The sequence below is a fragment of the Rattus norvegicus genome, chromosome 13, assembly GCF_036323735.1.
Source record: "Rattus norvegicus strain BN/NHsdMcwi chromosome 13, GRCr8, whole genome shotgun sequence".
Taxonomy (NCBI): domain Eukaryota; kingdom Metazoa; phylum Chordata; class Mammalia; order Rodentia; family Muridae; genus Rattus; species Rattus norvegicus.
In genome coordinates this window covers 105,673,920-105,701,173 of record NC_086031.1, presented here as the reverse complement: position 1 = coordinate 105,701,173, position 27,254 = coordinate 105,673,920, and the positions used below count along the sequence as shown (strand labels likewise).

General features: G+C 42.1%; 2 protein-coding genes across 9 annotated transcripts in view; one reads left to right on the top strand and one right to left on the bottom strand.

Annotated features, from left to right (window-relative positions):
- Ints7 (integrator complex subunit 7) overlaps positions 1 to 14,966 on the bottom strand; it is a 53,402-nt gene extending 38,436 nt beyond the window's left edge. The window contains exons 1-4 of one of the 2 annotated variants that reach the window (NM_001191675.1): positions 14,810 to 14,966; positions 8,094 to 8,223; positions 7,293 to 7,439; positions 3,858 to 3,995 (exon numbers count right to left, since the gene is read on the bottom strand). In NM_001191675.1, coding sequence (NP_001178604.1) covers positions 3,858 to 3,995; positions 7,293 to 7,439; positions 8,094 to 8,223; positions 14,810 to 14,903 — 509 coding nt within the window. In that variant the 5' untranslated portion in view covers positions 14,904 to 14,966. Of the gene's footprint in view, positions 1 to 3,857; positions 3,996 to 7,292; positions 7,440 to 8,093; positions 8,224 to 8,804; positions 9,716 to 14,809 lie in introns of those variants that run through there. The other variant, XM_063272191.1, reaches the window with a different exon arrangement.
- A 286-nt stretch (positions 14,967 to 15,252) lies between these two features.
- Positions 15,253 to 27,254, top strand: part of Dtl (denticleless E3 ubiquitin protein ligase homolog) — a 39,014-nt gene continuing 27,012 nt past the window's right edge. The window contains exons 1-7 of one of the 7 annotated variants that reach the window (XM_039091504.2): positions 15,301 to 15,412; positions 19,128 to 19,218; positions 19,773 to 19,898; positions 20,542 to 20,640; positions 21,577 to 21,638; positions 21,723 to 21,843; positions 26,488 to 26,553. In XM_039091504.2, coding sequence (XP_038947432.1) covers positions 20,550 to 20,640; positions 21,577 to 21,638; positions 21,723 to 21,843; positions 26,488 to 26,553 — 340 coding nt within the window. In that variant the 5' untranslated portion in view covers positions 15,301 to 15,412; positions 19,128 to 19,218; positions 19,773 to 19,898; positions 20,542 to 20,549. The other 6 variants (NM_001427431.1, XM_039091506.2, XM_063272400.1 and 3 more) reach the window with 6 other exon arrangements.

The window sequence follows — 27,254 nt, the reverse complement described above, 5'->3', positions numbered from 1 at the left end:
CGCTGCTGCTAAGAAATATCCTGCCAATTTCAAGTCAATGAGAGTTCTCTATACACCAGAGAGTGAAGACTTCATCTCTTGACAGCTAATGTAATGTGTGCTTTCTTCTGTTTTCTAGATTTTCTTTGTTATGTGTAATGCTGGGAATCAAGTCGAGGACCCCACACACACTGAGCAAGCCTATACTAAGCTACATCCTGGTCTAAGGAATGTCCTAGGCAATGAGTGTGATACATGAATGTTATGACTGACCCACGTGCTGAGTTCCTCCAGTATACTTGTACTATCTTAGACTGCCTATCCTAATCTGCATGCCGTCCCTGTCAGTCAGATTTTGGTATCACACGAAGTTTCCCTGTGTAAAGCAGAACCTGACAGGTGGCACAGCACCACTGAGCACCACTGAGCTGCCATCTTCATGAATTTAGCTGTGCTTGCTTCCGAAGAGCACAAGTGGACCTGTTGACTGACTCTCTTCCCTCATAGAAAGGAGGGACAGGGAGGCCATGGCATGCTTGCCTGAGTATCCAGTCACCACTCCCATCAGTTATATGCTATATACTCCCATCAGTCTGTCCTAGCTGCACGTGGCCTTGGGAGGGGCTACAGTACATGTGGGGAGATCAGGGGAAGGGGACCCCATCTGCAGGTATGGGGAAACCATTATACACGCTGGATGAAGGCTTTCAGTGTGGCCCCAAAGGTGCCACAAACTCCTGTCAACAAGCCCTCACTCACCCAGACGATACTTACAATACTTCAGCTGTCAGCTGTCCTGGAAACTTCCAGGATGGGCAGGTGTTGCCTGGTCCCACCAGGGAGAAATTCTCACAGCACGGGCATACCTTGTCTTGCTTTGTGGTAAAACTGTGAAATGTTTTCTCAAACTTTTGTTTGTGCAACAATACCTTCTTATAAAAAGAATTAAGAAAATGTATCTGCAAAGTATTTTTGTTACACTTAAGGGAAAATCATTGCTTTGAAAGAGAAAGACTTGTTTCCTCAGCCTGTGGTTACACAAGATGACGAGATACTGAAAAGATGGAATTCCTGACTCAGTCTAGAGAATTACAAACTCCAAGTAGGAAAAACAATTCCTTGGCTGTGCAGACACTAATTTACTGTCTTCCTTGTAAAGACACTAACTTTCTGTCTTACTCAACAAAACTCTTTGTGAAAAAGAATTAAGGTGTCAATGGCATTTCAACTACTATTTTGAGACAATTGACTCAAATTCAAACAGAAAGGCTGAGTATTTAGCAACAGACAACTGTGCTCTGGAAGAATAGCTCAGTGGTTGACAACTCCAGCTCCTACTGCAGAAGACCCAGGTTTAGTTCCCAGGACCTACCCTACCCAGGTCCAAAAAATGAACAAGCAGTTTCTGTGATATGCGCCATCATTTCCCGGATGGATCAGAAATTCCACAGCTAAAGTAAAATCAGTTTCTGATAACAGTAAGAAGAAATGGACTAAAGATGATCCTCATACATAAATTTAATCACTAAATTATCTATTTATACAAATTGAGAAACTGAACGTAGAAAACTGCTTTGGATCCACTGGATGTACAGTCACCCTGACAGTGTTAGTCAGAAGATAACTGTTCACAGCCCAGTCCTACACAATACAAGTTCTCTGTGTATGATTACCTCACACTCAGTAACAACAACAGCAACAACAACAAACCAGGAGCAACAAAAGCTGGGAATGGGGATGGTCCAGTAGTCAAGTGTTTGCTGCTCTTCCAAAAGCACTGAGTATGGGTCCCAGTACCACATACAACAGCTTATAATAACCTGAACTCCCAACTCAAGGTAGGCCGACACTTACTTTGGCCTCTGCAAACACACACACACACACACACACACACACACACACACACACACACACACACACACTATTCTCCATTACTGCCACACTTAAAATTTTGAGCAGTAAAGTTTAAAACTGCTAGAATTTTGAAGGTATAATAAGAATATATGAAGAGAACCTACATATAATTAAGGTTGAAATAAAATTGGGGATTTCAAATTTTATCAAATTTTGCACAGGTGCTTAAGCAAAATTAATTATTCACTTATCTGATTATAAAATTAAAACTCTAACAGATCATATGCTCAGTCCTATATGGGACATTTTATATCAAACCTCACAAGGCTTGAGGAAGGAGGAAGAGGGCAAGGAGAATGTAAGAGGCAAAGGATAGGAAGTGGTGTGAAGTAAGTTCAGGCAGCCAATGACACCTGCACACACCCACCTAAGTCACGTCCTCAGTATTCTAACGTGGCAGGAGAGGGGCTCAAGAGTCAACCCCTGGCTGAGGAGTTAGGGGAGGTTGCTCACACTCAAGTCACTGAAAGACTAAAAGAGGGCATAAACACAGACAGAGTCACACTGAGGGCCTGGGGGAAATGAGAGGACTTGAGTTAGGTATAATCAGATACTGTATACGTTTCTGAAGCAGTCCAGTCTGGGGGTGACATTTCTTTACTACAAATAAGCCATGATAATAATACCATGATTGACATTCTATTTCAAAATTTATGGGGCTGGGCTGGGTATAGTGACTGACACCTTTAATCTCAGCATCTGGGAGGCAGAGGCAGAAGAGTTTCTGACAGCCTGGTCTACACAGTGAGTTTCAGGACAGCCAGAGCACAGTGAGACTGTTTCAGCAAGCAAGATAAACCATAGGGCTGGAGAGATGGCTCAGTGGTTCAGAGCACTGACTGCTCTCACAGAAGAATCTACAAGGTCATAACTGCCTGTACGTCCAGCTCTAGGGCACCTGCTGCCCTCTTCCTGCCTCACAGGCACTTACATGCATATGGTGCTTACATGCATATGGTGTACACACACAGAAACAGAAACAATAAGTAAACACTATGCCAATGGTGAGATAGCTCAATTGGTAACCGTGTAGCTTGAGGACCTGAGTTCAACTTCCAAAACACACACTTTAAAAACCAAACACAGTCCAAGAATGGAGTCATGTGAGGGGATTCTGAGTGCTTGCTCTTGAAATGTGTTCTGTGCTCCTCTCAAGAATAGCAGATAGGAGTGAGTTCACTTCAGCTGTTGTTAGTCACATGCCTCTGTGGGAAAACGTGTTTACCACATAGAGCTGGTCCTTGTGATTGAACACCTTCCTCATCTGAGTCTTCCTAACCCTCAGATATAACTGGCATCAGGGAAGGCAAAAACAGGTGGATCCCTGGAGCTTTTGGCTGGTCTGCTTTGTAAGTTGCAGGCCAGTGACTGTCTCAAAACAAAAAGACAAATATCAACACAGAACTATGACAAACCTGAGGTTATCCTCTAGTGTCCACACACATGTACACATACATGCATGTGCACACATACATAGACAGACAGACAGACAGACAGACAGACACACACACACACACACACACACACACTTCTAAGATCCTGAACATGTCAAAGTCAGTTTTCATTTTAAATTATTATCTGGGGGCTGGGGATTTAACTCAGTGGTAGAGCGCTTACCTAGGAAGCGCAAGGCTCTGGGTTCGGTCCCCAGCTCCGAAAAAAAGAACCAAAAAAAAAAAAAAAAAAAAATTATTATCTGTGTCAAAGCCAATAAGAAAGTAGCAATTTTGGGGCATGGATGTGTTTATGGAAGGCTACCAAGGGCTCTTTCCCCAAACCAGGCTATGAGAACCTTGTCTTTTGGGGATCAACATTTGTATATTCTTCCCCCAACATTTTGTATAACTTCTTGGAAAATACAATTCATTATTTACACCTTTCTATATACCTTAGTGACCACAGACATCAAGTTATTCTTTCAAAACTCCCTGCAGGAGCCAAATCACTAAAAGGCCTATGCTTACTTTGACTGTGCCGAGAAGTTTGCGGCTGCAAAGACAGCAGCTTCAACTTCTACATTGTCATGGGAGTCCAGACTCTGACGGATGCTGTGGTGGGCATTCTTCCTCTCAGGGATGATTGACGCCAGACTTCCCAACATCCTACAGAAACACAAGCATAGAAGTATACTTAATTCAAAATCAGGACAGGAAAAGGAAGGCAAGCTAGCTTATCAACCCAAAAAGTTTAGGTCACTCTATAAATTTCAGGTTAAGAATGATTAGCCTTAGGAATCCGGCAATGACTCAAATCCAAGCATATCTGTATGCTTAAGTAGATCAGAAGTATTAAAACAGCAAAAGCCAAGTTCCCTTCTCTCCTGCCTGCCTGCCCCTCCCTCCCCCCTTCCTTCTTTCTCTCCCTCCCTTTTTTCCTTTCTTCCTCTAGACCTGGGGGCTAAACTCAGGGCTGTTACACATGTCAGTCAGGCTTTCCACCACTGAGCTACATCCTCTCTTTACCCTGCCTTTGACAAGTACAGCAATATTTCCAAAAAAAATCATCATGAAGTACAGGTCAGGAATCAGAGCCCAGAAGAAACTTTTAAATTATTAAAGCATCTCGATATCAATGTTGCATAAAGAAGTCTACTTTAACAAGGTATCAGGAATACAACATACCTGCTAGGAAGCAGAATCACAAAGTACAACAGACTTTCCACCTTCCCCCACACACATTAATAAACACTGGCATAATGCTTTCTTAATCAACCATATCAAGAGAAGATTTTCCCAGAGGTGGAGGATGCCCCCTGCAGCTCATGCCAGTTTCTGCAACAGTGAGGAAAATAAAGTCTAGAAAATACAGGGCCAGACACAGCTCAATGGGATGCCTGACACCAACCCTAACAACCTGAGTTCAGTCTCTGAATTCAGTCAAAGAAAAGAACTGAATCCCCAAATGTGTCTTCTGTGAAAGAGCTCTCGCTCGCTCACTCACTCACTCGCACAATAAAGAAATGTAAAAAAAAAAAAAAGTATATTTAGAAAACAAAAATAAATGTTTAAATTGAAACCACAGAGAGCTTGAGAAATCCTTTCTGCAGGAAGCCATGGACTTCAGAAAGCTGCAGACCACTGAAACTAAGACCACCGGGTTCCTACAGTATCCTAGGCAGTTGTGACCTCTGACCTGACACACCCCACCTTGTTCCCTTACAGAGATGAAATTCACTACAGAGTAGCTGACTTCCTTATAAACAAGACAGATGGCCAGGCATGATGGTGCACACATTTAATCCCAGCACTGTTAAGGCAGAGGCAGGATCTCTCTAAGTCTACACAATGAGACCCTATCTCAAAAAACAAAGAAAAATAATACGGATTCTTTTAATTTATATTAAATTTCACAAGGAAAACTTGAAACTAATAATTTCTCAAAAAAAGTAATAAATTATTATTAGTCTAATACTCTACCAGAAAGAATCAGAGTAGGCCAACTGCAACACATTCTGGTGGGCAGTTTTTTTACTATGATATAACAAGGCACAACTCCATTGGTCATCATTAGAAACAATTCCTTGGTGCTTCTTGTTTTGAGTAGTACTGTTGAAGATTAAAAGGCAGTAGTCTGTCTTTAAAATATATCTCTTTGAAAACTTACTAGAAATTGCCAATTTTATTGGCAGCAACAGTTCTTAAGGCCCAACTGCTAGAACTCAGAAATACAAGCTATGCACAGAACGAAACACTAAAGTATGAGCCTATACCTTGTCAAAATATTCAAACTACCTCCAAATGATGTGAAAAGTATACTTTTTAAAATTCTATTATTCTCCTTAGTTGCTTCTGATAAAAACTCAAGTAATGCATGCTTGTGGAAACAATTCAGACAGAGTTCCTAACTCTGTGACCCCTCCCAAAATAATCGCTGTTGACAATGTTCCTTGAGACCTTTTCTGAACCTACGATACTATACTCACTGACAGGGACCAGCTAATGTGGATGCCAGCACCTGCTGCTCTTGCAAAGATCCTGGGCTCAGTTCCTATCATCCACTCAGCAGCTCACAATTCCCAGAACACCAGTTCCAGGGGACTGGACACCCTCTTCTGGTCTGCAAGGGTACCAGGCATGCATGTGTACATACATACAAATTCGCACTCACACGTACACATAAAACCCTAAAATCGTTTTAGCACTGTCACCTTCTGTATTAATATATCTTTCTTTTATACAATATTCTATCAATGAACTACTAAGATCAATCTTCAACTTTTCGTTTTGTGGAAAGATAGGGAGGGTCTCTTTGCAGTTTGCTGTAGCTCAGACTGCCCTCAAATTCAGAGATCTTCTGCCTCTGCCTCCCCAGTGCCACCACTAGGTGTCTCAGTTTTAAGTTCCCGGTTGGTTATTGTGTCCACCCTCCCAGTCCCTATCTGTTTCTGTGGTGTTGGGAACTGAACCCATTGCCTCAAGTAAGCTAGGTGGGGTGGTCTTGTTTTCCTTCGTTTAGTTATATAGAGACAAAGCTTCTCTATATAGCCCAGGCTCTTCAGGAACTCACTCTAGATCTAGCTGGCCTCTGCCTCCTAAGTGCTGAGATTAAATTCGTGAGTGACTACTGCCTTGCTGGATGGTTTCAAAGGTAACAATCAATGACATCTTGGTGTCTCATTCAGTTCAAGCTGGTTTTAAAGTTACTGCGTAGCCAAAATGACCCTGAACCCCTGATCCCTTGGCCCCAGCTTCCCAGGTGCTGGGATTACAGGTGTGCACCACCACACCCAGTATCACGCCGTGCTGGGAATTGAACCCAGAACGTCAGTAGTGGGTTTACCAAATCAGCTACATCCCTAGCCCCAAGAACTGACTTTAAAACATCACATGATGTTCAACTTAAATCAAAAGGCAGAAGGAGGACAAAGCAACTAATTCTGAACCTAGGCTTGACCCAGAAAAAAGCAAACTCAGGAAAGATGATTTCCTGCATCTTCTAGTTAAAAAGAGGACTATACGAGCAGAAAACCCCAAAAAGGAGACCAATAATTTAGTTATCTGGGTTTCAAAAATGTCCTCCCAATTATACCTGTAATTATACAAACGACTGAAAGAGTGCTGCCAGGCACGGTAGCACGGACATGGAATCCCAATTACTCCAGAGGCCAACATAGGAAGACTCCCAAGTTCAATGCCAACCTGGGAAACTTCAAAAGTTTAAAAGGAGTCAAGGATGCGGTGTACTGAAATCTACCCAGTTCTTACATTGGAGCTCCTACATAGTAGGATGCTTGAAACACAAGCAAAGCAGTTGACAACCAGAACAGCACTGCAGCTGTTACCCTAACCTCAAATGAGGTCAGCCACCATATTCTTGCAGTCTTAGTAAACACCAAGTCCTTTTAGATACATAACGACAGCTTAGTCAGTCTTGGGTTGAATCACGCAGTGACACAGTACCGTAGGGTGATGGCTCTCGCCACAGGGTCATTACTGTGAATCACCGAGAAAACCCTCTTCACAAATTCATCCACGTTTAGAATCTTCTCCAGGTGCTTTTCACTTTGCTGGGTCACTTTGAGAACACACAGCCGCAGGAAGTTGTTTCTAGAAAAAATATGGAGAAAGCATTTGCTCACTCTAGTCAAGGTGCACATAACTTGGGTCAGAGCAGCACTAAGGCCAATGCTTTGAGTCTTTCTCTGTCTCACCACTAAGCTCCGTACGTGGAGGACCTGAGCCCCGCTGAGAGGTGCTTAAAAGCCTGACACAAGAAACAGCCCCAGGACAGAATTAACCTCTGTGGTCAAGCCACAGCCTCGGCCAGTGTCAGGTGATCTTCCTCCACCCAACTTGGGAAAGGTAAGGGTGAGGAGAGAAATGAGGAAGTGGCATTTATTCCGTTTACACATTTCAAAAACTGCACATATGTGCATCTCATGTCACAATTCACTAAATGAAATCAGGAACTTCTAAAAACAATCTGTTAAAAACCCTACAGTTTTACAAAATACATACACAGTAGCAGAATAAGGTTGTTCTGATGTAATTTATCTTGTTCCGTAAAGAAATAATTACTCTCTGAACTTTACTTTTCATTTTTTCTAAAAATGTCATTAAATCCCATACCAAAGTGTGGTACAAAGCATCACTCACCCACCCAGAGTAACTGAAGAAGAGCCTAATGGCGCAGAGACACAATGTCAGAGAGAGATACAAGAAACCTGTGCTTTAAGATGCTCAGGCATCACGAACACTTACCCAACTCTGAAAACGTCAGCTAACTTTAGGAACGCTGAATTGATGAGAATAGGGAACGGGTACTTCTGGAAAAGCCTGGGAAAGCGCACGACCGCTTCACACTGCTCCCCGAGTTTGCCAGACCTCAGACCTAATGGAAAGGCACCGGAGGAACTAGTTACAGATGTGTAGCTCCAGGCAGAAATGTCAAATACCGACCTATCATGCAGGAAGAGAGCAGTTTTTCAACAAGTAAAAGAAGCACTGTTCAAAACTAAGAGTGGAAGGCTGGGCAAGATGGCACATGCCTGTGACCCAGACACCAGGGAGTCCACAGCAGGAAGACGGCAGTACAAACAATTTAAAAAAAAAGCTGACAATAAAAATAAATAAAAATGGCGTGTATACTAAGTATTTGGAGTCAGGGTATGGATGGTGGCATATACCTGCAATTGCACCACATGTGAAGAGGCAAAAGATCAGTTCAAAGCCAGCCTCAGCTACATACCAAGTTTGAGGCCAGCCTGAGTCACCTAAGGCTATCTCGAAAGAAAGCAAAACACAATACCATAATATAAAACTACCTCAAAAGCAAAACAAAATAGCCACCAAACAAATAAGTAAATGCCTCAGCATTTCATAAACATTCACTTTAAAGGTTTTTTTCATGCACACATGTGAGTGGTTGCACAGGCCAGAAGGTGTTGGATCCCTGAAGATGGAGTTACTTACACCTCGTGGTGAGTCTCGGGTCCTCTGAAAGAGTAGCAAGTGCTTTTAATTGCTGAGCTCTCTCTAGGTCCTAAACTGATTCTCTCAGACATAAAGCAGTGAAAAAATAAAAATTTTTAAAATGTTGTAAGTTGATTAAGACTATTCAGGAATTAAAATATCAGTGAATTTAAAAGGACTGAAGCCAGGGTTGGTAGTATAAGCATATAGTCCTGCATACTCAGGCTGAGACAAGAGGATCACACTTCAAGGCTAACATTGGTCGCAGAGCATTTACAAGGCCAGCTTGAGCAGCTTTGTAAAACTCTGCCTCAGAGGCACGGGGCGGGGGAGGGTTGAGAGGGACTGGGCTACAGTTCAGTGGCTGAGCACTTGTCTAACACTCTCAGAAGCAACCCCTGGTACTATAGAAATAAAACACAACGAGCGAGGAACAAGTCACACGCACTTTATGCTCTTGACTACACAGGAACTGAATTAGCAATCAGTACATGAAGAACATCTAGAACCCTTCCAAGTATTTGGTAATCAATATTCTGTTAAGTAACCCATAGGGGAAAGAAGAAATCAGAAGGAAAATAAGAGAATGTATTTTCAACAGAATGAAAATACAATACAGTTTGTAGGTCATGACTAACCTAGTATTCCAAGGAATCGTTACAGTTTCCTAACTCATGCTAGGAAAAGAAGAGACTGTAACCAGCATAGCTGTGGGTCTGAATAAGAGTGACCCTTGTAAGCCCATGTTTGAATGTTTGGTCCCCAGTCAGTGGAGCTGTTTGAGAAGGATTAGGAGGTGTGGCCTTGGGGCTGGGTATTTAGCTCAGTGGTAGAGCACTTACCTAGGAAGCGCAAGGCCCTGGGTTCGGTCCCCAGCTCCGAAAAAAAGAACCAAAAAAAAAAAAAAAAAAAAAAAAGGAGGTGTGGCCTTGTTGGAAGAAGAGTGCCACTAGGGGTAGGCTTTCCCATGCCAAGTCCAATTTCTCCTTCTGCCTGTGAACCAGGATGTAAAGCTCTCAGCTGCTGCTCTAGTGCCATGCCTGATGGTAATGGACTAACTCTCTACAACTGTAAGCAAGCCTCCAATTAAATGCTTTCTTTATAAGAGCTGCCTTGGTCATGGTGTCTCTTCACAACAGTAGAATAGTGACCAAGCTCAATGTGGAAATTTTTTAACACTGTTTCTGGAAAGACTGAAAACACCTAACTAAAAAATGAACCTTGACCCTTAGCCTGCATTATATATAAACTTACACTAAAAACACCTGAAACATAAGACCTAAATATAAGAGCTATAACTATAAAGTTTTGAGACTTTCTTATTTGCTATAACACACACACACACACACACACACACACACACACACGGGTATTCTGCTTGTATGTATAGATGTGTACCTTGTGCTTGCAAGGCCTGCAGATGCCACAAGAAGGCATCATCTCACCTGACACTAAAGGTTGTGAGCTGCCATGTGGGTGCTGGGAACTGAACCAGGGTCTCTGCAAGAACAGCCAGTGTCCTTAACTGCTGAGCTATCTCTCCAGCCCCACAAACTGTTTTCAAACAACAGAAATCTCAGGCGCATGTGCTGGAATTCCTCAGCTGAAATCAGCAAAAGCTACTGGTTAATTATGTGTTAATCTCTTCAACATTTTTAAGACTAAACTTCTTGGGGTTTGACTGTTGAGACACAGTCTTGCTTTTCAACACAGCCTTTTAAATTCACTGATATTTTATATTCCTGAATAGTCTTAATCAACTGTCAACATTTTAAAATTTTTTTCACTGCTTTATGTGTAAGAGAATCAGTTTAGGACCCACAGAGACGGCTCAGCAGTTACAAGCACTTGCTATGCAGACCTGGCTGCCCTGGAACTCACTATGAATGATCCCAAACTAGGAGTAGTCAAACTATCCTGCCTGCCTCCCAGGCCCTGTCGGTACAGGGTATGTCACCACACCTGGCATTGAAGCCTGCTCAACTTCTAAGAATACCTAATAGCACACAGCCAAACTGATTAAAGCAACTACTGTTGCTAAGAAACTGATGCTGCAGGGAGCTCCTGTCATGTAGCACACTGCCACTGCCACAGGAACTGTGAGCGCCCCTGAGCGCTTTGCCATCTCCAGCTGCTAAATCAGAGCATGTGTCTCCCTGGCAGGGCCTCTTAGGTCACAAGACACTAAGTAACCATGAATACAACCAATATTCACTAAAAGCATCACTAATGAAGCACCACCATGAAAGAGCAACTTAGACAATTATCACACACTTTCCGTAGCTGAGATGAACACGGTTCAAAACTGAATCGCTAATATGTATGCATCTCATATATTCATCTTTTTAAAGGTGCTTGTAACAGGGACAAAAAAAGAAACTCAAGTATCACCACACAGGGCTAAAATACAGCTCAACTGCAAAGCAGCACAACCCCAGGAATAAGACCCTTTGTTCAAGCCTCAGCGTCACAAGGAAATAAACCAAGTATAACTACACAACAGAAGGCAACCATAATCCACAGCTTAATAAAGTTAACAAAGGTCACTTCATATTTAGAAGGCAGAAATGGCAGTCAATTTCTGACATAATTACTAAATGTCCTTCCCCAAAATTTCAGAAAACACTGCAAATGAACAAGGGGACATATAATACTGCAGACTGCACATGAGAAAACACTGGTTAAAACAAATCAGAACCGAGACTATTTAATAACCCCATTGTACACCATAAGAGAACAGCTCACGGTCATACATAAAAGTGAGGCCGTGGCTTCAGTAAGTGGATTTCTGTTTAGTTTATCTCACCTTGTCCATCAGGGGTTACCAACCAGACTGCAGAGTCCACCCTCCCTAATTCAACTTCAATGTAGTCACCTAATTGCTGAATCTACTAGCCTTTGTCCTAGGTTCTACATAACCTTAAAGATTTACTTATCAACGCTGTCAGACTAAATGTAGTCTGGTAATAAATATCCTCAGGAAAAAGAGTCTGAATCCCATGTGTCTACTCTTAAAACCACTAGTAATGACCAGGAGTCAGTCTCCTGGTACACACCCAGTGGCAGGGACCATTCTCTTAGAAGGGCTGTGAGTAGAGTCCTCACTCTCCCTAACACCAATTACATTCATGGACAAGTGGGCAGACCAACAGTGGTCTTTGTTCACAGGGAAAATTAAGATGTGTGGAACTGGGTGGATGGTAACATCCCAGGGAAATCCTAGTGTGTGGATTCCATCCTGACTCTCACCCAGTTCTCAGAGTTTAATTAGCACTCCAAAATCAGGTTTTCGCCACAGCATTAAGTTTATGCCAGCCTCCACTGCATGTGCAGCAAGAAAGATAGTGAGTCCCATTCCCTTCCCACTGCCACCCTATCCTTTCCAGAGTCAGGTGTGCACAGAGCCATCGGATTGAGTGATTTCACTTAAACTTTCCCTCTGCAGGAGGAGATCTTGCTGGTTTTCATCTGGACAACTTCCAATCACCTAAGGGGAAAATACTTGGTCTGATGATAATAATCTACATTAGAAAACCTAGACTTAGAGAAATCTGTGAGACTCAGCCTCGAGCAACGGCTCCTGGGCCCATCTGTGTCACACTGCTGTTCCTGGCTTATACAATGTATCTTTGAGCTTGGGGCTCATCCACAAAATGCTCACTAGCCACCTACTTATTATTACACATATGTATTTTTATTTCAACTCTTCTTATTAAAAAGGCTGCATTAATTTTTTCATTACAACTGCAACTTTTCTTTTAAAGATCTTTATTTTTAATTATGTGTATGTAGGGGAAGGGGGAGGGGGAAATATGTGTACACCAGACCTTCTAGAGTTACAGGCAGTTGTGAGGTTTGAGATGTGAGTGCCGAGAACTGAACTCTGGTCTCACAAAAAAGCAGTGTGGGCTCTTAGAGGCCACGTCATCCCTACAGCCACAGCAACTTTTTCTAAAAATGCAAACCTTATTTCATTATGATTGTGTGTGTGTGTGTGTGCACATGTACATGTGTGTGAATGCAAGCACAGGAGTACTACAGGTAGAAGACAACTTGTACAAGTCAGTTGTTCTTCCACTGTGGGTTCTAAGGATCGGACGGACTGTCAGGCTTGCACGGCAAGTGTCTCACATGGCAAACCATCACACTGGTCACAACACTTTCAGAAGGTAACTCCAGATATCCTTTTTTCCATGCTCTCTATCCTTGTCACTGTTCTACAACACTATCTACTCTTAGCATGGGACAAGATCAGCTACAGTAGAACATTAAAAATGTCTGTGGGAAGGGGATTATAATCCAATATTAAAGAATAAAGTTCCTATTATAACTTCATATTTCAGAGGCAAAGATCTATAACTTGTTAAAAGTAAAAACCAATATAACAGATGGACATCAGTTTTTGTGTCATGAGAATGTATACCCAGGTAGATCAGAGAAAGTAAAGACTTTCTTTAAGAATCCTACACTGGGCAGGATGTGTCTCTAATAACAAAGTATTTGGCACTGAATAAACCAGTGTGGTGGGTCACACCAGAACTAGGACTTGGGAAGTTGAAGATCAAAAGTTGAGAGTCATCCTTGGCTTTAGGGAGTCCAGGCCAACCTAAAAAACTCTTACCAGTAACTGGTTTCAACCAGGGACAAGGGACAGAGGTGCATATTTTACATACCAAAGCCAACCTGACCACCAGGTTCTCCCAGCACACCCTGACTCCAACCTTGAACCTTCCAGCCCAGGGGCTGGACGCCCTTTCCCTCAGAGTCTCCTCCCAATAGAAATCAGACAGTTTGGTCCCTCAGAGTCTCCTCCCAATAGAAATCAGACAGTTTGGTCTTTTTCTCTTCCTATGTACACATCACCCCTTTCTCTTTTCTGTTTCCCTTCCCTAACCCCTCTCCCCTTTCTCAGGGTGACTTGCCAGGCCTTGGTCCTTGGGGCCAGTGAACTCACCCACTCCAGAATAGCTTACCAATAAACATGCCTTTAATACAATCTAACCTGGCTTAAATTGGCTCATTTCACCGACATCGGAGGCTCATTTCACCGACATCGGAGAAATAACCTATCAATAAACAACCCAATACAAACATTAACTTTTTGTTGTTGTTTAAATCCCTAAAAGGCAATACGCATGTTCAAGTCAAAGGGACTAAAGTGAATTTGCAGGCAGATCCTTAGTTTCTAGTCCCATTCTCTACAGGCTATACACTGGCTGCAGGTAACCAAGAATTGTCTATGGGGTAAAAACCTTGGAAGTACACAGAAACAAACGTCTCACATTAACACAGGACTTCTTTACAGATAACTATCTGTCCTTGCCTAGCGACTTATCCACCCGGAGACAAAGGAGTATCTCTTCAGCATTTAATAGATGCATCTTTTTGCATATCACTGCCATTTAAATTGCCCACTTTGCAGACAAATCAGGCTAGTTGATAACGTCGCTTCCCATAATCGCTTTCGTAGAACTGGAATTCAACTCCTAACCCTAAAGTCATTTCTCTTGGCTACCTGCACAAGGGACGCTAACTCGTGGAACTTGTCTGCAGAGAATGCGCGCGTTCAGCCATGCTCTTCCTTATGGAACCATGTTCTCATCCTTATGGAACCTGTTATAGAACGCGCCATTCGAAGTCTCACAAGACAAATCGCTATAAAACGCTCAGGAAACCATATGGCTCTCTTGATGAAGGTTTCACCTGCACTGAACGTTTTAAAATATAATCTCCGACTTCAGGATTTTTAGGAATTGTCTCATTTACTGTATGGGAAATCTGAGACTGTAACCCCAAGTGGTCAAAGGCGTACTCGCTAGCGCAGTCCTCTGCTCCCGCTGTGCAAGGCCACTCCAACAGCACAGCAAGCGCCCAAACGCAGGATCCAAGACAGCGGCGCTTCCCGCCCCATACATCGGCGCATGCGCCTTCCTAGCTCCTCTAGCTGCCGCCACAAGGTGGCGCCACTCCCCCCAGATGCCTCTCCCGTTCCCCTCCTTCCGTACCTTTGTCCAGTTCCATAAGAGCGGAGTTAGCGTCCAGCTCCTGTTCGCCATAGCCGGCATCGGCCAGGAAAGACTTGGTTGAGTTTGACGCCATGATCCTTATAGTTACCGGACTCGCCTAGTCACAAAGATTGCAAACTCTTCCCCTGCACCGCCATCTTCTCCCGCCGCGGTCTCGCGGATTTTTCCCTCCGTGAGCTGTCAGGCAGTGTACGCATGCGCCCGGGCCGCCCGGCGGTTCGCCCGCGCTTCTGTGGCCCCCCCCGCGCAGGCGCTCAGGGGGTTTGTGAACCCTGGGTTCCCGCGGCTGAGCGAGAGGAAGGCGGGGCTTAGAATGGGGCCGAGCCTCCGAGGCTCCAGAACGCTGCGACGAGAGCCAATCAGAGAGCATGACGTCAGTTTGGCGCGGAGTTTGGCGGCCGGGGCTCGCAGTGGCGGGAGTTGGAGGCAAAACCGTGTCGCGCTGTGGAGGGCGCAAGCGGAGGCTCCGGCGGAACTTGGGGGCGATCTCCTCGGCGTTCTCCTCAGCTGAGTCTTCTCCTCAGGACGAAATGCTCTTCAACTCGGTGCTCCGCCAGCCGCAGCTCGGCGTCCTGAGGAACGGTGAGTAACGGTCCCAACGGCCGTGGCGGGAACCACCTCCCCCCAGGCGCTCCACCTTGGATCGCTGCCGACTCCGGGCCTCGAGTTCTCCCGCGGCAGGAGCGAATCCGGGCGAGTGAGGACCGCCGAAGAACCTCGTACTCGGGTTCCTTCTGGAAGGACACTCTTCACCGTAACCGAGCTTTTTAGTTCGGAACGGAGGCCGAAGTTAGGACGTTAACTGGCGCCCCGGGCCCCTGGCTGCTTACGTCAATATCGCGCGTTAACTAGAGTTAGCTGGCTGGTGTGTGTCGGGGATGGGGGACGCACTGGCACAGGCGATGTACGATCTTTGCAGAACCTTAGCGATCCCTGCAAGTTCGTTGTCGTGCACTAGCGCGCGTGGCCCGCAGTTGAGGAACTCAGTCAGGCAGAGAAGTCGCTTAAATCTTGCTTTTTCGGCGCCAAAGCCCCCTCCCCCATCTCTGCAGGTTCTGAAAAGTTCTAAAATACAGACTAAAAGATGCCCATAGCTACCCCCACGAGGCGACCACGGGTAATAGATGGAAAGGTATTGTTTCAAATGTGTTTTGATGCCTAGGTATTTCCAGAAACAGGATTAAATTCGTTTTTCTCTGCACGGTGGAATTCAGCCATATTCTCCTGTTAGCATATAGAAGGCCAACTCATTTCCTACAGTTCTCTTGGGCAGCTTTACAGAAACATTGGCAATGCGATTGGGTTTATGTGTGATTAAACTAAGACTTTGAAGAGTGGGCCTAATAATGTTGAGAAGAGGAAAAGCTCCTTGAGGTCCTGCTCGGATCAAAAACTTTGTATTCTTACTCCTCCTTGGATACTCTTGTAGTTAACATTCTGCTTGCTCATTTCTCTCCTAGAACTTTACAAAACTCCCCCTGTGTTAGGAATGGCCGCCCTGCACAATGCTTGTGAGTGGTCTTTGGAGTTACAGCATCTGAGTTTCAACTCCACCTTCTTTTCCTATGTGACATATTTTCTATCTATCCACTTTTCAGCCTGTCGTTCCTGTTTACAGATACTGGTTCAGTGATAGGCATTGGAATTCCTTTATTGTTACCTCCTGAAATCTGTGTGTCTCCTTTCTTTTTCCCCTCCTGGGTTGCTGTGCCCACTTGCTTGGATGATTATAGCCTTAAGTAAGGATCCACTGTGCTCACATTATTCCAGTCCCTATATTTTGGATTAGTTTCTGTAAAAGCTGTGTGTGTTGATCTTAATCTAGACAGGCACACAAGCATCTTACATTTTGAAGCCCCAAACTGAGTTGGCATTTCCCCAAAATTTGTTACCTACTTTGGGGACTGACATTATTAAACTGGTATCCCAGCTAAAAACTGAGAGTCACTCAAAGACTCCATAGTCCTCATTATGACCTTTTCAAAAAAATTCCCCTAAGCTTGCTTGAATCTATCTCCTTCGTCCCCACTGACTCTGCCTCTTTACCACAAACTGATTCTTCCATTTTCTGTATTCCTTTTCCCCAGACTGGAATCTGATACTTTACTCCCTGGATTATAATATGCCTCCAAAATGTGCTTTTAGTTTCCTTTCTCTGCTGATGTTTGTAAAATAGAATATAATTACTTACTCTTGAGAATTTTTAAATCCATATCTAAAAGTTTTTAGTGTAAGCTTTAAACATGCAAAAATATACCTTAACCTTTTACATACCCAATTATACCAACTTGGGAGTTGTGGTTTCTGCTTTTCAAAGGTGAGCAAATGCTTCAGCTGTTTTGTACGGTTGCTTTTTCTTCTGAATATTCCTACCTTATTTCTCCCCCAAATTTATCCTATTGTAATTTAAAAGTTCTTACCACTCCAGCATGCTACATCAAAAAGCATATAAAGTGCTATTTTCTTTGGTTTTAATACCCGATAAATTATAACCATAGTTAATTCATAGTGGATAATGGGTAAAAACCAAGTGACTTATGTTTTAAGCAAAAAGCAAAATTTTTATTGAAAGTGCATCTTTTAAAGAAATAGACTTAGGTATCTGGTGCGCCTTATGATCTCAAATTGTCTCATAGTTAGGACCTCACTAGTTTTATCTTTTTTAAATGTTTGTAATGGACACATAGTAGCTCACCTTTTGACAGTGCAAGGTATAAGATGGGGATGGAAGGACACCTTCCTTTTGTGAGATAGAAAGGAAGTGAAGCAGCTGATAGGAAAGGGACAGACAACAGCTTTGGAAATAATATGTGGAAGCTGTTGAATTGATATGGTGTTGATCCTCTGAAAATGCAAAGCCTTGTTGTATATTTCTTGTAAGTGTGGGCCTTTAGCTGTGTATTGAGGAAAGAATGGACTTTTCCAGATGAGTGTTGGGGTCTGGGGAATACTACAGGTTCATATTCATAAAGATCCAAAAGTGAATTATGGGGAGATGCAGAAATAATGGACTTAGTAGGCCTTGCTCAATGAGTCACTTTAAATGCTGTTTATCAGTCTGAATATTAGTTGAGGTAGAGAGGCAGAGTTAAGGAATTAGCTTAATTGTGAAAATATCCAAAGCAAATTGTATCTTCAGTTTTTACTTATGTGATTCTTCTTTGAATGGACTTAAAATCCCACATTATACACATGCATTTACATGTAGCCTTTTGTTTTCGAATTTACTTTTTTTAGATGAGATTATTTGAGAACATAATTGTTTGTTGTGGTCTTTCACAGATTACTCAAAGGGTTGCTTAATATTGAAAGTATGGAGCCATGCCCCCATAAGCAATTTCTAAATCTAGATTAAGTTCCCTTTCTCTTTTCCACTCCTTTCTTCTCAAACTAGAATAAGAGTTTTTTTCTGCTGAAATGTCTTATCTGTCTGAGAGGCTCCCTATCCCATCATCTTTATCCCTTCCTTTATTCTATTTTGCAAAAGGAAGGCATTTTCATGTCCCCGTCTTACACCTTGCATTGTCTATCTCAGGATAGACAAACTGCTGCACGTCCAGAACAGGTCAAGCGTGTGAGGATTGGCAGTGCCCTAGGTGTGAGTTCCAGCACTTGCAGCTGCTGGTTTATTACTTCCTTGGTCAGTCAGCAATTGCTTCTTGAATGAGTGTTTCTCTACTGAGGCTGAGCATGTTAATCTAAAAAATCTGAAGGGTTTTGAGTGTTAATATGATATTCAAAAGCCTCAGGACACCCAACCAGAAAAATGTAAGCAAGTTGAAAGCATTCTTGGTTTCAAGTGTTTTGAATAAGAACATTCAACCTTTATCATTTAAATGAGCCAACCTACATGTTCATGCTAACCAGAGTTTAGATGATGACTTATTTAGAAGCATTATGCACATTAGAAAGTTGGCTTTATTTCTGAATGAAATGAAAATTTACTTTGAGTTGTTCTCTAAATCCTCATTCCTTAGAGGCAAGGACAGACCACTTTTGAGTCATATCTCAGATACTGTGACTGGGTTCCTGTTAGAATTTTAGGATCCTAGAATTTCAGCACTTTTAGGAAAAAGGCAGTTAAATTACCAGTCGATACAGTAACCCTTTGAATGCTGATTGTGTTATGATTGCTGTCTCCTTGATTATCATTTGACACTCCCAAAACAAAAGCAAACTTTGCCTGGAAGGGAGGAACAGTTTAATTGGTGATGCTTTAGTGGCTGTGTCTTTGCTAAAAGAGTCAGATCTCCTTGCACTGGTGCTGATCATAATACACTAATTTTCTACATTTTAGATGTAAGACAGAGCTGGATGTGGTAGAACATGCCTTTAATCCTCCCAGCACTTGGGACTCTGAATTCAAGGCTACTCTGATCTATGCCATAGTAAGTTCAAGGCCAACCAAAGCTCTACATAATAAGCCAAAGAAAATTTTAGATAAACCCAAATGCCCTCGGAGTGTTTTGATTTCTTACTTAAAATGGCTTAAGAAAATAGCAGAAATGTCTGGGCAGTAGTGGCATGTCCCTTTAATCTCAACACTTGGTCTCTAAATTCAAGGCCAGCCTGGTCTACAACATGAGTTCCAGGTCAGCCAAGGCTGTTATACAGAGAAACCTTATGTAAAAAAAAAAAAAAAAAGAATGAATGAATGAATGAATGAATGAAAAGAGAAGAAAAGAAAACACCAGAAATGGTATTCTGGAGCACCATAGATCGTGAGTAGATCTGTTACACATGTAAAGTTCTATATGAATAATACTCAGCCAGGTATGGTAGCTCATACCTTTCATCCCCATCACTTGGGAGGCAGAAGCAGAATCATTGCCTCCATGCCTCAAAAAGACAAACGAGACTAAGGATATTTATCTTTAGATTTGTGGGAAATGCTAAAACATGATGTTGCCTTTTAATTCTTAAAGGGATTGTCCTGTTGTAGGGTGGTCTTCACATTATCCTCTGCAATCTCTCCTAAGTGGTTATCGGTGCAGCTGTAACGATGAGCACACATCTTACGGAGAAACGGGAGTCCCAGTTCCTCCTTTTGGATGCACCTTCTGTACTGGTAAGGAAAGGACTAAAAACACTAAGCTTGAACAGAAAGAATATTGCTTCATACTTAGAGGGAAAATAGACTTTGAAAGAAGAGTAACTTAGGTAGATGTTAAAATTATTCTCATAACTGATTTATAAGGTACAGAGATGTTTTTTAAATGAAGGGTTTTTTCCTAGCAATCATTTAAAAAATGTGAATAGAAATTCTTGTCTCCAGTCTAATGTTTAATTGAGGAAAGGTCATGAAAAGGAAGTTTAAAACCAATAGATTGTATTCTCTGGTGGTCTGCATCCTGATTTTATTTACCATTGGCCAGTACCACTCTTGATTTAGTCAAGTAAGAGTATCTGAAGATTATTTTGATGGTTAGAGTCAGGGTTTTTTTTTATTATTTTTATATTATGTGTATGGGTGTTTTGCTTGTGTATATATATGTTTATGAACCACAGAGGCCAGAAGAGGGCCTTAGATCCCTAGGAACTACTGTTGCAGACAATTGTGAACTGCCATGTGGATGCTGGGAATCAAACCCCAGTTTTCTGTTAGAGCAATAAATACTTTTGACATAAGCCATCTCTTAGCCCTGTTGTGAGTCATTTGGTACCTTTGTACTCATCTTGAAAGTCCTTATATATTCTTTGTTTCTCTTTAGCTCCCAGTATGGAGCATATATTAGCAGTTGCTAATGAAGAAGGCTTTGTCAGATTATATAATACAGAATCACAAACTAGCAAAAAGACATGCTTCAAGGGTAAGTCTGTAATTTTTAGCATTTTTAATTCATAAAGCTTTTGGTAAGTTACTGTTGTAATACAAGGATGCTGGTCAGCTTGAGTGGAATAAGGTAGATATTCATGTACATGGTAAGAACAGTGAGGGATACACGCCTGCACAGAGCTAGCAAGCAGGGCCTTAAATGCCAAACTAAAGTCAGACTAACATTTATTACCTTGGTAGGACTTTGTGAAGATCCTATTTTAGAGAATGCTTCTAATGCTATGAAAATGCTTTTATTTCTTTGGGGGAGGGGGACTTTGGGAAAGTGCGTGGACACGAGTGTGGGGGTCAGAAGTTGTTAGATGTCCTCCGTACAGCAAGTGCTTTACCCACTGAGTCCCCTCTCTCCCTCGTTTGACTTTAGATGATAGCTCTTGCAGGTGTCTTGGAGGGGCTGTGTGACATTTGTGACACCATAATGCTCTTTGGCCTCTTAACAGTAGAGTACTAGTTACCATCTTATAATGAAAACTTCCAACATGTCTTAGTTACGGATTCATTGCTGTGAACAGACACCGTGACCACAGCAACTCTTATAAAGAGAAACATTTAATTGGGGTGGGCTTACTGTTTAGAGGGTCAGTCCATTATCTGCATGGCTACTTGCAGGCAGGCATGGTGCAGGTGCAGGTGCTGGAGGAGCTGAGAGTTCTACATCTTGATCCACAGTCAGCAGGAGACCGCTGCATTAGGCACAGAGTATAGTAGACCTCAAAGCCCGCCCCCACAGTGACACACTTTCTCCAACAAGGCCACACCTACTCTAACAAGACCATGACTCCTAATAGTGCCACTCCCTTTGGTCCAAGTACACACATTCCTATTTAAGCTACCATAAAAGTTGTTTTTAAACTTCTACTGTATGACTATCATAGAACACACTCTGGATTTGTCATATTTCTTTGTTTAGAGTGGATGGCTCACTGGAATGCTGTCTTTGACCTGGCGTGGGTCCCTGGTGAACTTAAACTTGTAAGTGACTTCCATTTTATTAGGTCTGAGTAGATGCTGATAAAGGGTTTCTTTCTTTTAATTTTACTATATTATTTTTGGAAGGTTACAGCAGCCGGTGATCAGACAGCCAAATTTTGGGATGTAAAAGCTGGTGAGCTAATGGGAACATGCAAAGGCCACCAGTGCAGCCTCAAGTCTGTAGCTTTTTCCAAGTTTCAAAAAGGTAGGTTGGTGTTCATTATTTTCCTTAGTGGTGGGGAGATGCAATGACATTTTTGTTTTATTGTATTTTAATGTGTATGGGCCTTTCACCTGCAAGTATGTTTGTGCACTGTGTGTGTGCAGTACCTGCCAAGGCCATAAGAGAGCACTAGATCCTTTGGGACTAGAGTTAAGGAGGTTGTGAGCCATGGTGAGGGGTTTGGGAATCAAACCAGATCCTCTGGAACATCATTACTCTTCACCTCTGAGCCCCTATGTCCATTCTTTGGTATTCGGCTTTTCCTGGGAAGGTCATAGATTTAGGACAATTTTACTTTTTCTACAACCAACTTTGCAGGTGGGGAAGAATACTATTGTTAGCTGTAAGATAATTTATTCTTATCCCTGTCTAGCTTCAAGTGGATGAGACTCAAACTGGTTTTGTAATTAGGCTCTGTGCAATTACTGGGGTATCACCCCTCATCTACTTCTCTAGCACTAGACCGGCTGCTTGCCCAAATACTTGCTGTTTGGATCCTCTTGGGTCATTTCTGCTCCGGCGGTGTCGTGTCATGGGAGCATTTCATTCTGCTGATCCATCATGACTAATGGAGTCCTTCTCTTCTGAGCTCCTCTCTCCTTCCTTCTTATCCTTAATGGTCACTCCCTGCCATCCTTAGCCCAAACTCAAACTCCACCTCTTTTTTCTCCGCAGTAATTGGCTGTAGCCACCTTTATTTAACTGATAGTTTCAAATTGCAGAGCAAGGTTTGCACAGCATCACTTGGTTTGTGTGGGAATCTGCGGGGGGTGCGGGGGCAACTAGAACTTGAGGAGAGGTATTAGCATTTGACTACATAACAGCACCAGACTAAACCCCAACAGTTAGTTTTCAGTTTGTGGAATCAGGGTCTCACTGTGTAGACCTCGCTATGTAAAGCAGGTGCTGGGATTAAAGACACATGCGACTTCACTTGGCAAAATGTCCTGTTTTTATTTATTCATACAAGTGCTCAGGAATGCGGAACTAAGTTTTTTGATTGGTTTAGACTTTTGCCAAGTTCAAATCATTTTGTATTACTTTTCTGAGACAGACTCTCAGACTACCCAGAAACTTGTGATCCTCCTACCTCAGCCTCCCATGTTGGGATTACAGACATGTGCCACCATTTCCAGGTCACAAAGTTAAGTTCGTTCTGTTGTACTTGCAGTTTAGCTGGAATTCTGAAAGGGCAATGTATGTCATGAGTTTTAATCCCACATAACTGTTCATTAACCGTGGATTGCGTGAAGTTAAGAATATTCTCATTTGTTGAATTCTTAGATTTAAGTTTACATAATGTTTATAGGAAAAATTTATGATCATGAAATTTTTACCTCATTTTAATCTGTCAGTGCCTTTGTCTAATTTTTTTTTTTTTTTTTTGGTTCTTTTTTTGGAGCTGGGGACCGAACCCAGGGCCTTGCGCTTGCTAGGCAAGCGCTCTACCACTGAACTAAATCCCCAACCCCACTTTGTCTAATTTTTTAAAGTGTGGATAAGTTTATGCCAATGTCATGTAAAAAAAAAAATTCATTTGGCTAGATGTAGAGCTCGTGGCTTTATTCTGGCTTCTAGTAGTGCATGGTTAGCTGAGTTGGAAACTGCCTGCAGTGCCCCATAGGTTGGCCAGTGAAACACATTAGGTTCAGCCTGCCCTTCCTCCCAACTGAGCCATGCATAGAATAACTTACAGACAACCTTTATTTTAGACTTTGCAAAAGCATTTTGATTTCCTTGGGCCTTCATTTATGACTTTAATTAGATTATTGTCCAACATCATTTGAGTCAGGAAAATAATTGTGAGCATAAAGATGAGGTGGGATGGCTCAGCAGTGAAGAGCACTGACTGCTCTTCCAGAGGTTCTGAGTTCAAATCCCAGCAACCACATGGTGGCTCACAACCATCTGTAATGAGATCTGGTATGTCTGAAGAGAGCTACAGTACACTCACATATATACAATAAATAAATCCTTTTTTTTTTTTAATGAGGTATGAACTCATTTTTTTAGAACCTGGAGAGACTATAAATGTTAGTGAGGAGTTTTATGTAGGTTTTTATTATTATTTGTATGGTAGCATAGTAGAAAAGTTGACTGGTCCAGTTATTCAACCCTATGTGAACAAGATAGTAATGATCCTAATTGGACATGCTGATACTGGTGAGATTTACCTCCTGAATGACTATCTTCTAAAGATTGGTAAAATAGGCATGGGTACACTTTGGCCAGAAAGAGGAGGAATAGCATTAGATTTTCTGGTAGATAATTAAATTTAACTATAAATTTACTTCCTTGTCTCCTGAAAATGTATTTGAACCTTTTTTCATTCTTCACCTAGTTTGAAGCCAGTCCTTCATCCTAAGCCAATGGTTCTCAACCCCGGTGATTTAACATGCTAGTTAGATGGTCATCTCTAGTAGATGAGACGGGCTGTCTGTGTGCCTGTTTTACTTCATCAAGGGATTCCAGTGTGCAGCTACAGTGGGTTTTTTAAATTTAAACTTACTTTGAGAATTTCATAAGTGAATACTGTATTCATAGTATTTCTACCTCTCCCCTCTAGCTCCTTTCGTGTCAGTCCATATTCTCAAACATGTATGTCTGGGTCAGATGTCTGTAACTGGGAGGATATTGCTGTTCTTGTAGTTACTTTCTGCTTGATCATGGGCAGACCTTCTGACAGTTTTCATTCCTTAGTTTCTTCACTATTAATCAGAAGTATAATAAAGCACACACCTGTTTAGAGATAAAACCTGAAAGTTAATTTAAACTTTGGTTGACTTAGGAAAAGTGGGCCACATTAGCATATATATATGTACAAACTGACAACGTGGCCACTCCATGGTATTAGAAAGCTTTTATTGTAGGTATGAGAGTGAGAACAGCCAGAGACATTGGAAAGAATAGAGCTGAGGGAGAAAGTAAACTAAACATGGCCAGCAGACTAGACCTGGCCATGAGTGAGAGAAGCAGGAGGGACAAAGTGAGAGATAGGGAGAGTGTAGCTGAAGCAGGTTATAAGGAGAAGGAGTAGCTGGGGCTGAGGGAGGTTTAGAGTAAAGGAGGTGGTGAGAAAAACTAGGACTTAGAAAACTGTACCAGGTACTTATGCCAAGGGAACCTGGAGGCCAAAGTGTACTTTGGAATGCTGATAATCCCCACATATAGCCATTTGCCCCGTCCGCCTTTTGGAGTTTGGGGAAATAGAGTTTCCTTTGGACCTGACACTATATGTACAACCTACTGAGTCCATTTAATGTTGCTTTTTCATGCGTGTATTTAAGGCTGACCACTGGGGATTAGAAATTTATCAGGAGGCTGCTCCACAGAGGAAATTGGTTTTCCTGTCGTTCTTCGTCTAAGGGTGAAGCTTTATGAAATTTCCTTTATCCATGCTAGCATGTCAATGGGCATTGTCACTATGTGGTTTTGATTAGGCAGCCATACTGTTGAGATTTCAAAGGCACAGTGGCTGTGTTATATCTAGAAGTCACTATCTCACAGCAGGTGTTCTGCTCTTCTGGCTCTCAGAATCTGTAACACTGGCTCCTAGGCATTCACTGAGTCTTGGGCATAGGGGTTATATTGTAGATGTTCCAATTGAGGGTGAGCATAGGATAATGACTTGTTTGCATTTTGAGCAGCTGTGGGTCTCTGTAAACAGCTCCATCTGCTGCAGAAAGAAGCTGCTTTGATGAGGGTAGAGCACTACTTCTACCTGACTGGTACACTGTTCAAACCATATTATATACCATAAAATTTGCTTTTTTGACAGTTTTTAGTTTACTCGGAGTTGTGCAGTAATTAATATAGGAAGGCAATAGGTCTGTCAATTCAATTTGTTAACCTCTAGCATGTTATCCTGAGATGAGTCTGAGTTTGAAGACATAAGTAAAAGGTTCTCCCTGTGTCTAGCTTGCCTGCTTGGGCAGCTCTTGTGATAGAGCCCCTCTCCACCCCCAGTCTCTTCCGTGGTTCATCTGTCTTGAAGGGAAGCTGGCAGGTTTTTCCATTGGCTTTTAGTTACCTCTTGCCTTGCTTGCTCTGGTCTAGTCACCTGATTTAGTTGTGAACTCCTACAAAATTAGCTATTTTGACTCAGTATCCACAAAGCTCTCAGGTAGTCGTTTTGGTACTTTGTTCAATTTATAGCTATTATAGTTGATCAGTTTGTTAATTGCTCGCTCTTCCACATAGGAAGCACAGTTTCTTTTTAAATTTTTTGTGACTGCATATTTTGCGTTGGCCTTGTGTATACTGGACAAACGCTATGCCACTGAAGCTATATATACCTTGCTTTCATTTTTACCTAAAACATAAAATATTGCAAATAAATGGAAGTTCTGTGTTCTGTTCAATGCTGGTGCCTCTTCTATACCCAGAGGTAGAAGAACTTTACCCCTGCTAAGAAGACTTTTTAGATGTTACTTGTCTTGAAATAGGAAGATTGACAGGTAATGAGTGAAAAGTGTATAGAACTTAAGATAGTACTATGATATCATTTTCTTACTATAATCTCTGGCGCCAAAATCAGTACTTTTAGAGAATGCATTCATTCTCTGGGTGATTTCCATGGAATGTGTCTGACTTGTTTTACAACATCTTGATGAACTCTTTCCACAGCTGTGTTCTGTACTGGTGGGAGAGACGGCAACATTATGATCTGGGACACCAGGTGCAACAAAAAAGGTAAACTAGTTCTGTCTTAATTTTAATAAATGTGGCTCACCCTGTGCTTAATAAAACAAGATACTCAAAATGAAAATGCTAGTGATTTCCTCTGCTGCCAGCAGGGAGCACTTGTGTTCCCAGTCCTGCTCATTGCTCACTTCTCAGGGTAATGAGTATTGCAAAGCTATTAGTACATGTTTTTATTTTCATACTGTCTCTGAATTATAATTCTGTTTACCTAAATTATTGATAGAATTAAAACTACTAATGCATAGATTCACTGAATAAAGGTTTGTTTGAGGTGTTTTTGTTTGTTTTTAATTTTCCTTTTTCATCCTGACAAATGGTTCATCAGATAAAGGTGCTGGTCATCAAACCCCAACTACCCGATTTCAGTTCCTACGTGTAGAAGGAGAGAGCAAACTCCCTCAAGTTGTCCTACAACCTCTGTACTCTGGCACCATGGAGTACATTCCCTTCCTTCTCTCCTCACATTAAGAAAAATAATTTAGCATTTAAAAAATGATTAAATTGAATATAAGCTTGTATTGTACAATAGTGGTATTAAAGGAGATGGTCATTGGTGTGTTTCTCATTATTTATGTATTGTTTTAAAATATTAAGCTATTTTTGTGGAGCAGTTTTTAATTTCATAGCAACATTAAAAGTGCAGAGAGGTCCATGTACACTGAACACTTACACATGCGCAGCCTCTCCTG